Consider the following 13,687-nt stretch of genomic DNA (forward strand, 5'->3'; position numbering starts at 1 on the left):
GGTTGAGGGTGTGTCAAAGATGACACTCCCAGGTTAGGTGTGGTAAATCTCTCTTTCTTTTTTTGATTCAAAAGGGAAGTATTTGCACACAGCTGAACGTAATTGGAGGTAGTTAGCAGGCAAATGATATACCCACAGGAGCCAGAGATCAGAAGCTCTTTCCCAAGGACCACACAGGGAATCTGTGCTGCCCTCAGTGTGGGCTCCAATTCTCCTGCAGTCTCCCACTGGGTTGCCAAGTTAGATGTTAATCTCCTGTTATTTCACCCCTCCCCCCAGAGTCAGGTTTTTCTGCTAGGCTCAGGGCTGGTGCAGACCTGAGGTCGCCCTGCTTATGACGTATGTCCAAAATGGCGCCTGCTCTGTCTTGCTCACCTTTGAGAGGTGAGCGGAGAGAGAGAAACTTGTGTCGGTCACTTTTTAAATTTTTTTCCTATTTCTCTTCTAGTTAGCCTGGTGGACTTTTCCCCACGGAGTTTCAAGCCTCGTTCCCTCTAGCTTCCTCTTTCCGCTTGCCCGCTGGTATCTCAGGCTATTGAGGTTCGGCTCACCTCACGTTCCAGCGCTGGTGTGTTGAGTCTGTTGCTGGTGTCCCGAACTTGGGCTCTCACGCTCTCCACGCAGGTCCACTGTGAATCACTAGTTCTGGAAGTGTTTCCTCTGCTGTTTCATCCCCTACTCTTCCTTGACCCTGCAGTATCTCCACTTATATTAAACTTTCTTTCCCCCCGACTAATAGTGTGCTCCCTGCCTATTCCGCCATCTTGCCGCCCACCAGGGTGCCAGATTCTATCCTGGTTGCCCCTCTTCCAGGCCAGCTCTCTGCTGTGGCCCGGGAGTGCAGTGGAGGATGGTCCAAGTCCTTGGGCCCTGTACCTGCATGGGAGACCAGAAGAAACATCTGGCTCCTGCCTTCAGATCAGCACAATGCGCTGGCCACAGCGGCCATTGGAGGGTGAACCAACGGCAAAAAGGAAGACCTTTCTCTCTGTCTCTCTCTCTCTCACTATCCACTCTGCCTGTCAATATATATACATATAATATATATTATATTAAAAATAAAAATAAAAAAAAAACTTTGAATAACTCCAGCCTATGTGAGAAATAAGCCTTGTTGTATTAATCTTTCAATTCATTCTAAAATATAAGTATGTACTGATTTCCTCATCAATAAACTTCACAGAATGTTTTAAAATTCCTAAATAAATGTCTTATAAGCATTTTCTATTACCCAAGGAAAAAATTCAAATTCAAATAAGGTTTTAGAAGTAAATAAGAAACAGAGTTTTCAGAAACAGGACAGAGAATAACATTAAAAACTGGGAGAAGGTATGACTATGTTCTAAAAAGGAGTAAGATGTTCCAAAACAAAATCTATTCCAGGGCTTTGGCTGACATTAGGTTTAAATTCCCATATGCCCAGTGACTTTTAAGCTAGACTAAATTAATCTAGCATAATAGGGGCTGTTAAACACCACTTAGACTTCTAATCCTGTAAATACAGCTTCTGAATATAACTTAGTACCATATAGAAAGATGACAGATAAAAACTTAACGGTTATGATAAGTGGAATGAAGCAACTTAATGAAATCAGTTATCAAATGGGGAAGAAGTTTTCTAATTCCCTTGTGCGAAATATGTATGTGTAATACTCAACTGACGTAACTTAAAAAGTGGCTTCGGTTCTCCAAAATTCATATTCATATTCACCAAATCCTAGTGAGTTGCATTCACTTTATTAACTGAAAAATTACTTACTAACTGCTAAAAATGTTAACTCTCAAACATAAGATAAAACTGAAAGACCTGGTAGATTCCAACAATGCAACAGGATTTTAGTTACTAAAACCTACTTTTATCTTCCAATCAAAGCCAACTTGCATTTTAAATCTTTTTAAATTTTGCAAACTCTCTAAACAATGAAAAAGACTGGACTTGCAAATCCCAGGTGGTAACAAACACATGGAGCCATTACTTCTTTAATTGTCTCTTTTTTAAAATAGAGTTTCCTCACAGAATTCTCAACAGAAAACTGAATTAGCCTCCCAGAAGGAGACAAGATTTAAGGTATGAATGTGAAATTATATGAAAACATTTCACCTAGGAATACCTTACTTTCCATTTTTCAGTTATCAAAAATATTTAAAGAATAGCTTTGCCCTTTCCAGTGTCCTTATTTTCCTTCTAATTCTTCATGTGAATCAATGCTCTCAAGAACAAGTTTACCAAGCAGCTCTTAAAAATCATAACATCTTTCAAACTATTCCACATTTTATCAAATTTGAGATTGTCATTAAATATGTTTTGAGCAAACACACTCATATCTCAAATTCAGTGTACAGCATACACATCAAGTTGCAAAAAATCTTAGGAGCCACATTTACCTCTAAATTCAATCTTCAGTTAAGTCATGTTTTTAAAATATTATTCCAAGGTAAATCAACACAGATAGAATAAAAAAAAATACATGCCCTTGCAATATAATTTTTTATGTTGGCTATGTTGACAAAAGATGAAAGCACTGAAAAGAAAATGTAAGCTTTCTTTAGCTGCATATTTTGCCTATTAAACAAAATGAAAACCAAATACAAATCTAGTCAGTGTTCCATATGCTAGAGTTTCGAATTTAGTCTGTCAGGTAGTCTGAAAAGAACAGTAAGAAAGACAAGAAAATGATTTCCATGTTATAAGATGTGACATTAAAATCTCCCAGTTTATATTAGCAGATGCATCTATTAATGGAAAAAAATTTATGTGGGGGAAAACATCTTTACTGTTAGAGTTACCAATCTTACTTTGTCTTAGACAAGTACCATCACGGTGAACAGTGTAAATAGTTAAAACAGTAAAGCTCTAAAACTGTAAATTCAGTATAGATTGTGCGATTACCTTCTTGAAAGCAACCTAATTGTTGCCAGTTGCCCAAACTTATTAGAGGACTGAACAGCATTCAGAATATTCTTGAATAAAATATAAAGAAATGTTGGAATAATTGCTTTTGTACATAGCATAAATTAATACAGTATTTAAGTAAGTGATAGTAACTGTCTTTAACATGAAGTTTCTACGAACACCAGTTATTTTTTCAATCATCTCTGTAAGTACTGTTAGGACAGGCCAACTTCTTTATGATGTCGCATGATGTGCTGGTTCTTTTCTGAAGGTCTTCGGAACCCTTTCTTGCAGTACTCACATCGGTGAGGATAGTCTTTTGTATGATTAGAAATAACATGCCGTTTAAAGCCTGAGGCGTCTGTAGTGCTATACTCACAGTACTCACACTGATACACCTTCCTGCCACTGTGTGTCTTCATATGCTTTTTAAGTTCATTCTGTTGTCTAAATCCCTTTCTACATCTCTTACACCTAAATGGAAGATCTTTTGTGTGAACTGAGAGAATATGGCGACTCAGAACAAATGGATCTGCAATCTTAAAATCACAATGTCTACACTGATGCATTTTTTTACCCTTGTGAGCAGCCACATGTTTCTTAAGTTCTGAAGGCCGATGAAAGCCTTTATCACACATGTCACACTTGTGGGGGTAGTCCTTTGTGTGAACTGAAATAATGTGTCGTTTCAAATCACTTGAGTTCGAACTCTTGTGGTCACAATGCAAACACTGGTGTGTTTTGCTCTCTTGGTGGATAAGAGCATGCTGCTGCACCTCTTTGATATCGGAGAAAGTCAGAAGACAAATGTCACATTTGAATGGCATTTCTCTAGTATGCTTAGTTTTTACATGTGTTTTTAAATTAGAAGAGTCTGCAGACCTATATTCGCAGTACTGGCATTGGTATGGCTTCTCGCCAGTATGGATTCTCATGTGCTTTTTGAGCTCTGATGGGTGACGGAAACCTTTACCACACTCCACACAAATATGAGGAAAGTTCTTGCTGTGGACTGCCAAGAGGTGGCGATTCAATAGCCCTTGTTCAGCCGTCTCATAATCACAGAATTTACACTTGTGCATTTTGTTAGCTACTTTTTCTTTATGAATCATTTTGTGAGTAACCAAAGCACCAGTATGAGAGAAATGCTTCCCGCACTCATCGCATTCAATAACCTTCTCTGTCTTGCTGGTCAGCTTGTGGCTTTCTAGATGGTTGTGTAAACTTAACTTTTTGTTGGTAGTATAGTCACAGTCAGTACAGTGATACTTCTTCTTGGTAAGGTGCTCAGGATGGTTTTTCATGTGCCTTTTCAAGAATCCTCTGGACTTAAACTTCTTCCCACAAATAATGCAAGGATAGACAGTCAAGGGATGTCCATCAGGGCCAATAATTATTGCTAAGAAAGCAAAAGAAGGGTGCATGAGTGATCAAACCAAGTTGCTTAGGTTTCTTCAAAATGCAACATGATTTAAACATTCTTGGAAAAAACACTCAAATTAATAGTATTCCTTTTACTGCCGGGCAACATGAGACAGTCTGAGTAATTAAAAAAAAAAAACTGTTCTGCTCAGATGATTCAATTGACCTGACTCCCTCGAGTTTAAGGAAAAAAAATCAAACAATGACAAAACTACATCAGTTTAGGAACGTGCAGAGAATCATTTCTAAAAATAAAGTCCAACATTTCTACTTATAGATCATTTCTAGTAAAATTTAGGCTGACAGTAAGACTTAACCATATATATGACAATTCTCTCTAAAGTGTCAATCAGTATACAAATCAATCCAGGAAAGGAATATGGCCCCTGAACAACTTAAGTACATATATTCTGCTCATCTGTAAATTATGCTTGCCTTCTGACATATTTATATTATTCATGTAAACATATTTTACAAATTGTTATTTCACTGAATCCTGAGATTTTTCACCCTGTCTCAAATTATGATCCAAAACCTGCTTCTTTCTTATCTAAAAAAATCATTCATGAATATCACTGAATTCTGAAAATTGTATTTTCAAATTCTATATACCAAAGCTGCAAGCTAGTGGCTAAAATGCCATCATGACAGTTCTGTGGATACATACTAGAGTTTCATCTGAGAGCTCGCAGAACACACTGCGTGGTGGAACTTGTGTGCCCTCACCTGTTTGGTACTGCCTGGAATCAGGTCTTCTCCTTTTCTTTGGTTTTTGTTTAGCCAGTCTGCCAAGGCCAGCAGACTCATCTATGTGCAAGAGGGCACTGGCAGTGCCATTTCCGTTTTCAATTCCATCAGAATTATTACCTAACGATGTGCATTAAAAAACAAAATTATACAGTCTTATAAATGATAAAGAATTAGGAATTCCTTATTAACTACAACAATGAGAAATAAGCCATGATACTCATGAATGACAGAAATTCCCTAATTTAGGTAAAGGGTTTAATGGGCATGTTTATAGCAAGATCACAAAAAATGCCTAGCTTCCAATTTCAGCATTCACTTTTGCCCCACAGTTTTCGGGGTTGTCTCCCAAAATTGTAACGTCATAAGCTACATAAACTCAATATAAAAAATCTGAGTTTAAAAGCCCATACAGTAATATATGAAACATCACAACAGAAATATAGAATAAGATTAAATGAAGTCAACAAAATATGAAATTTTTCTTTCCTTTTGCTTAAATTACCACTCCAATAAACTTCATACTTCTGAAATCTATAAAACTATGGAAATTATTTTCCAGCAATAAACTGATTGCTCAAGAAGTATGAATCCACATAGCTGGCATGTGACCCACCATAAGCAGCTGCCCATGCTATTGGCATGAAGGTTTTGATTTCATTGTCATCCATTTGTTGTTCATGTACAGCAGCAGCAGCTGCTGCAACAGCAGCATCTTCCTCTCCTACAATCACTTCCCTATAAACTTCATCAGCAATTTCAGCAACATCTAAGTGGAAAATTATAAAAGCTTTGTGATTAGGTTTACAGAGATTACACAAGAAAAATATATTATCAGGAAAACACAGCAATAAATATTCAATAATTATTGGTTTTCCCTGTGTAGTTTTTTTGGTACATAATTTGAGAGACACACAAACAGATGGCCACAAGCCTATATACTTGTTCATTTTCCAAATGCCTGTATTAGCTTTAGCCTATGTGTATGGCAAGGACTCAAATACTTGAACATCATATCCTGTCCCCAGTGGTATGCATCAGTGGGGAAACTGGGAGTATAGCCAGGTTTGGAGTTCAAGTTAGGCACTCTGATATGGGACTCTGGTGTTTTAACTGCTGGGCCAAATGCTGTTCCTCATAATCTGTTTATAAAACAACAATCTAAGCTTACATTAAAGTGATGTCTCTCCTTGGAGTATGACAGCATAAAAAAATCTCTAAAACAGTGCCGTTTCTTTCCTTCAGAGATTGCTTGCACTAAAAAGTTGAATAGAAACATAAACATATCTCCCATTGAGAGCCCCCCTGCTTACTTAGATCTTCATCTTCTTGTTGAGACTCATCAACAGCCATATAAACCATCTTTTCCCTGGGAACACGAATACTGCTGTTCTGATCAAGTAATTCGACTCCATGATCATTATCAGGCTCACTCTCTACAATGTCTACAGTTCCACCTTTCAGGGAAGAAGACAGCTCTAAGAATTTATTTCAAATTTTGTTTGACCCATTTCATTTATTAGCTTTTACAATGTTTTTATAACATTAAAAGTAACTCTTAAAGTGTTGGAAAAGATTTCAAATTTTCCATCTGACATAATTATATAAGAAAGTAAAAAATCTCAGGAAAAAGTTCATCATATTAAACTATTTGGAACAGGATAAATAAAATGCTTAAATCTCCCCTTACCTAAGTCATCCTCTCCAGTGTCAGCTTTAAAAATGTACACTTTGATCACTTCAGGGCAAGTGCCATCTACTTTACAAGGATTCATTTCTGCCTCTGCATCCATGGTCACTCCAGAGGAATTTTCGTATTCTATTTTACCCGCATCATCCACTGAAATGGCAAAAAATACATCCTGAACAATAACAGATATTTAAGGAAGATGATGGTATTTTTAAGAGGTCTTTTTGTGAATGTAATATTTAATCTGGCTTACATAAAAGTGGTTGATTTTTACCATGAGATGTATTTCATGTAAAAAAATTTCACATAAACTCCTAATAATTCAAGACACGAAAGGAAATATTTCATCCTTGCTATCCCTAAGTCAAATGACGACTATGTGTTACAGATTTTTTAAAGATCTTAGAAGCAATATCCTAGCAGTAAAACCAGCACTTAGAAAAGAACTACACCTTAATACCATTTCATCTTATCTGCTTCTGTTGAATCACAAATTTTTAAAGAATCAAACTACAACTGTCAGGATGGTACACTACAGTGAGACAGTTAATGTAAACTGCCTTAAAATTGTAGTAACAAAGAACTTTTAAGCTTTAGAGTAAGATCTCTCCAAAATAAAAAAAGCATATCTGAAAATTAATAATGCTGCTAATAATTACTTTTGGCAAGGTATCTTACAATTGTATCAAACACACCCACACATGACACCATTCAAATGCAATTTTCAGTGTGAAGCTTATGTGCCATATTCTTTTTCTTAATACTGGTTCCCACAATTTGCCTATCTTCAAAAATTGCCTGGACTCAGAAAATCAGATTGTTGTTAAAGTGACTTATCACTGCCCACCCCAGGAAAAAAAATTCAATTGTGTGTCATCTCTCTGTCTTCCAAATACTTTCAAATACCCCAAGATACTGCTCTGGTTAAGCCCGTCAAAATAAAAATCCAGTAAATTTTTTCTTCTATAGTACTTCTAATACCTAATAGATCCTTCTTCTATTAAATGAAATACAAACCACAGCCATGCAACTAAATAAAATCTTCCCTAACAATTTTCCACCTTCTGTCTTACTTATTACCCTTGCATCACAAGCCTCATATCTCACATACCCTAAGTTTAAGAACTATGATTGAATTTTGCATTAAATGAAAAATACTTTTTTGTTGAGATGGATGGAATAAATATTTAGTAAAAGAGATCAAATGTGTTTAAAACCAAATCATTTCATCAGTTTGCACCCAAACAGAAACACAAAGTGTAAAAATACTGTTTCACTACTAGTTATAGCATCACTGTACATTAGACAACACATTAAGGACAGATCCCACATGAGATGCAAGTACATAGTGACTCCTGTTGCTGACTTAACAATTTGACACTCTTGTTTATGGTGTCAGTAATCTCCCTAGGCTCTAGTCATGAGCTGTCAAGGCTATGGAAGCCTTTAGAGTTTGCCGACTTTGATCTTATTCCAATAGGGTCATAGTCAAAGTGGAAGTTCTCTCCTCCCTTCGGAGAAAGGTACCTCCTTCTTTGATGGCCCCATTCTTTCCACTGGGATCTCACTCACAGAGATCTGTCAGTTAGGTCTTCTTTTTTTTTCTTTTCCATGGTGTCTTGGCTTTCCATGCCTACAATACTCTCATGGGCTCTTCAGCCATATCCAAATGGCTTAAGGGCTGATTCTGAGGCTAGAGTGTTGTTTAGGACATCTGCCATTCTACGAGTCTGCTGTGTATCCCACTTCCCATGATGGATCGTTCTCTCCCTTTTTGATTTTATCAGTTAGTATTAGCAGACACTTGTTTGTGTAATCCCTTTGATTCTTAGACCTATCAGAGCCATCAATTGTGAACTGAAATTGATCACTTGGACTAGTGAGATGGCATTGGTACATGCCACCTTGATGGGACTGTATTGGAATCCCCTGGCACATTTCTAACTCTAACTAAATTTCTAACTCTAACTAAATCTTTACTAATTGTATACAGAATCGATCTTCTATATATAAAGATAATTGGAAATGAAAAAAAACCTGGTGTTAAATTGGAAATGGCATAGAAAATTAATTAATTTAAAAAATATATTATGTAGGAACTGTCTTTAATGTGCTGTACACTCTTATTTAATGCTATAACTAGTACTCCAACAGTATTTTTTCACTTTGTGTTGCTATATGGGGGCAAACTGTTGAAATCTTTACTTAATATATATAAACTGATCTTCTGTATATAAAGAGAATTGAAAATGAATCTTGATGTGAATGGAAGGGAAGAGGGGGTAGGAAAAGGGAGGGTTGTGGGTGGGAGGGAAGTTATGGGAGGGGGAAATCTATTGTAACCCATAAGCTGTACTTTGGAAATTTATATTCATTAAGTAAAAGTTTAATAAATGAAAAAAAACATATCATTTGAACCATTAACAGAATTTACAATATCAGAATTTCTGTACCTCTGCAATAAATACAAGTAAAAAAAAACTGATGGGAGAATTTTTAATGAAAATCTCCAAAATTTTTTCTATCAAATTTAACAAAACTGTGTAATAACACAGCTGACCTCTCTATTCCCTTCAACATTTTCTCCATTTCTATGCTCCTCTTTTCATTTCATTTTACTCAGCTGCTGGAATTACAAATTTGCATGATGCAACTTTTCCTTCAGCACATAAATCTATACAAATTATTCATTATAAAAACTAAGCAACATGAATATTCTTTCTTAAACATAAGACTACTGGGGCCAAGGCTCTGGCACAGTAGGTTAATCCTCCATTGTCAGTGCTGTCATCCCATATGGACATGGGTTCTAGTCCCAGTTATTCCTCTTCTGATGCAGCTCTCTGCTATGGCCTGGGAAAGCAGCAGAGAATGGACCAAGTGCTTGAGCCCCTGCAATCATGTGGGAGAACTGAAGTAAGCCTCTGGTTCCTGGCTTGAGATCAGCCTAGCTCCAGAAGTCACAGACATTTGGGGAGTGAAATAGTGGATTAAAAACCTTTCTCTCTCTCTCTCTGACTAGAACTCTACCTCTCAAATAAATAAAATCTTAAAAAAAATCCATGAATCTTCAGTGGACTCTGTTTCGCATTTTTCCCTTAAAGTTCCACCACTACCTATCTGTGGATCAAGAATTGAAAGCCCATGTATCTAACATCCCACAAGTAAATCCATAAACTTTGTCTTCCCTGCATATTATGAGAAAAGTAGTTTTGCTTGTTCTATAAAACTAACTTCTCTACTCAGGTTCCATATCACATCCTCCCTTTACAGTTTTAACACCACTTACTGATCCATGACTCTACATGACTATTTCTACTAGGAAACAAGTAAGATTTCCCCCCTGCCTTGAGTCAACAATAAAACAAAAAAACTCACCTTCTTGTGAGCTCATTTCACAGAACTTCACACGATTGTTTCATTTTTTTTTAATTATTCACACTACACACTCTCTAAACTCACAATCAGGTTTTTGGCTGATTTCATTAAAAGTGTTGGCTGAAATTACATAAGAGGATTTCTCAGTCCTCATCTGACTTGTTCTTTAACCCAGCAACTGACACATTTACTCTGCACTTTCCTGAATTGAGTGTCTCCTAGATCATACTTGCAAGTCAAAAACTCTTGATCGAGTTTTCACTTTTTTTCTTTTTTTTTGAAGATTCACTTATTTATTTGAAATAGTTACACAAGACACGAGAGGCAGAGAGAGGGAGAGACCATCCACTGGTTCACTCCCCAACTGGCTGCAACAGCCAGAGCTATGCTAACCCAGGAGCCAGGAGCTTCCTCCACATCTCCCACACAGGTGCAGGAGCCCAAGGACTTGCGTTATTATCTACTGCTTTCGCAGGCCACAGTAGAGAGCTGGATCGAAAGTGGAGCAGCAGGGACTCAAACTGGTGCCTATTTGGGATGCTGCCACTGCAGGTGCCGGTTTTACCCGCTACAACACAGGGCCAGTCCCCGAAATCTCCAGCACATAAACAACCCATTTATTACTTTTATATTTGTGTAGCCCTATTACAATCAGTGACCAAGAGGAAATGGAATGTTCCTCTGTTTTGATTAGTCTGTAACACTGCCTGACATTAATAACTATCCAACATTAATTTGAAGTAGAGTGTTCATGTTTACCTACAATTCAAGATGCTACATTTTAAAATATTCTTAATATTTTAGAAAACATGGGGCTAGAATTGCATATTTCAACTGCTATATGAGGTTAAAAATTAACATATTTACATATTGTATTATGCCAAATACTTTGTTTTGCAGAAATCTATTGTTACATTACTTCAATGTTTTGTCCAATATTATATTAGTTAAAAAACTGTTACCCATTGTTTTACCAGCTTTTGAAGTCTTGAGTCGTTTCCAATATTTATCCTTTGGTTTTCACCATTAATTACCAAACAGCAAGCCCATCACTCACAGATGCTAAAATCCTAAAATTGTGGACACTTGAATGTCAATTTTGACTTGAGTAAATTTAGAGGTAAAAAATTCTTAGGCTATAGTTGTCTCAGAACTTTTATATAGTTACTGTTTCATGGTATTTTTATATGGGAAACCACCTAGTACACTAATCTAACTGTAATTATGATTTGGTGATTTTATCATTCCATCAATTTCTTAACAGAATAACAAATTGCCTCCACAGATTCCAATGTTTTACACTGAGACACACATAAAATTCAACACCTTTACAATGTAAAGTGTAATTCAGTGGTTTTTAAAAATTTAGTTATTAGAATTATCATTAATTTCCATGTATTTCCATTCTGCCCCATCATCCCCCAAAACACTTTTGTATCCTTCGGAACTAAGAACCTTTTTCTCTTCCAATATCCATCCAACCCTCCATCTATTCATCCATCTGAAATGCAGAGTGACTGAAAGAAGATGTAAAGGAAGGAGAGAAATAGAGATCTCTTCCATCAGCTTGTTCACTCTTGAAATGTTCACTATACTCAAGGCTAGGCAAGGCTGAGGCCAGCAGCCAAGCATTCAAAATAGGTCTTCTACATGGGTGCCAGGGGTCAACTAGCTGAGCCTTACTTTTTTTTTCTATTCGTGGTGGGGGTGGGATTTTGTATGTGGGCAAAGGAGAGAGACAGAGAAAAGAGAGAGAGAACCCACCCATGGCTCAGCATTTTCCAAATGCCCATGACAGGTGGTTAATTAGAAGTTAATTATATAACCAGGTAGAAGGTGACCACCGTGTAAATTCGGCATTAATGTAGATAGCACAGCATATTTAAATAACGGAATCAAAAATACCAAAGATTTTATGACAACTCCTACGTAAACAAAACTATGCGCAATAATATTCAGGTTACTGAAATGCTTAAACAGTCAAGAAAATCAACATCCCATAGGTATCAATCAGTAAGACAAGATTAAAGCGTACATGAGGAGCTGGAGTTAAGAACACAGAGTTATTAAGCCACCATCTGCAATGAAGCATCCCTCACAGGCACCATTCAGTGTCCCAGCTCTTCCATGTCCAATCCAATTCCTTGCTCATGAGCCTGAGAAAGCAGCAGCAGACAGTCCATGTCCTTGGGCCTCTGTAGCTAAGTGGGAGACTCATGTAATTCTGGGCTCCTGGCTTTGGCCTGACCCAGTCCTGGCTGTTGTGGCTTTTTGGGGTGTGGATCAGAAAATGGAAGATCTCTCTTTGTCTCTCCCTCTGTATCTGTAACTCTGCCTTTCAAAATGAGTAAATATTAACCTCTAACCAAACTGAGACATACATAAACTACCTGCTTATCTATGGCCATTTCATTTCAAGAAATGCAACTGATAATTGCAAAGCCAATCATGTATTAAAAAAAACATTATGTTGAAGGGAAAAGGGATGATATCAGAAAGTACAGAAGTGACTGCACCAAAAAAAGAAAAAAGACAAGATACATTTCAAGTTGAATGTCATTCACATTTCACTTGTAATTCTGATGACTAAAAAATAAAACACTTTTTATGATTCCATGAACTTCAGTCATTTTTTACTCTTTTTCTTTCTCATCTTTCTGTTTCATTCTTAGGCAGAAATACTGTGTACAATTTTACTTAATTATTGCTTATCTCACAGGGCATATATATTTATGATATTAAGCTTCATTTTACAGAAATTTAAGTAAAACAAATTTCACCACTGAAAGAAAGTTTTAAAAAATGCGTTTAAAATTCACTGAGCTCCAAGACTTACAGGAAATCATAAGGTAGTCTTCACAGTTGCCTTTATCATCTTGTTGGTCCACAGGGATTCCATTGGCATCTAAGACTGCTTCAGAGGCACAATCTGCTACCAATACTTCTTCTGAAACTATGTCGGTGGTGAGAGGATCAGTGACGATTTCTGCATCTACTACACTATCATGTACTATGTGTTCAATGTGTGCAACAGAAGACACATGTATAGATTCATTTGTCAAGACATGTTCAGGCATAGACATTGAGTCTGAAGTAATCCTAGAGCCTAAAACATCTTCTGAGACTGGATTTCTGTGTAAGTGTTCATCAGATATTGATCTGTAACTCAAATACAAAGACAGAGACAGATGTCTGAATTCCTTCATTACAAGATTTTGAGGAAAACTCCAAAACCTCTTTTGAAGCCTGCATTATCCCTGAAGGGAGGTAGTAGGCTGTGATACTCAGGGAGGTGTGTGAGGAATTTTATTGTTTCTTTTTCTAGTTTTGGAATTAAGGTGATGCTGGCTTCACAGGAGAAGTTTGGGATGTTTCCCACCCTTTCAATTGCTTTGAACAGTTTAAGAAGGATCGGGATCCATTTTTTGGTAGAATTCAGCAATGAAACCTTCTGGTCCTGGGTTATTATTTGTTGGGTCTTTATTACTGATTCAATTTACATTTTGGTTATTGGTTTGTTTGGGTTTTCTATGTCTTCATAACTCAGTTTTGGTGCA

The 13,687-nt window shown here is 36.8% G+C and overlaps 1 protein-coding gene across 1 annotated transcript; it reads right to left on the minus strand.

Moving 5' to 3' along the window:
• Positions 1-1,169: 1,169 nt before the first annotated feature.
• Positions 1,170-13,245, minus strand: LOC133754023 (zinc finger X-chromosomal protein-like). Its single transcript, XM_062184652.1, has 6 exons — positions 12,967-13,245; positions 6,753-6,902; positions 6,376-6,519; positions 5,679-5,831; positions 5,042-5,182; positions 1,170-4,292 (listed from the first exon to the last, which is right to left on the minus strand). The coding sequence occupies exons 1-6, from the start codon at positions 13,211-13,213 to the stop codon at positions 3,109-3,111; spliced, it is 2,019 nt and encodes a 672-aa protein (XP_062040636.1). The 5' UTR covers positions 13,214-13,245; the 3' UTR covers positions 1,170-3,108.
• Between the last annotated feature and the right edge of the window lie 442 nt (positions 13,246-13,687).

The sequence above is a fragment of the Lepus europaeus genome, chromosome Y (genome assembly GCF_033115175.1).
Source record: "Lepus europaeus isolate LE1 chromosome Y, mLepTim1.pri, whole genome shotgun sequence".
In the NCBI taxonomy this organism is placed as follows: domain Eukaryota; kingdom Metazoa; phylum Chordata; class Mammalia; order Lagomorpha; family Leporidae; genus Lepus; species Lepus europaeus.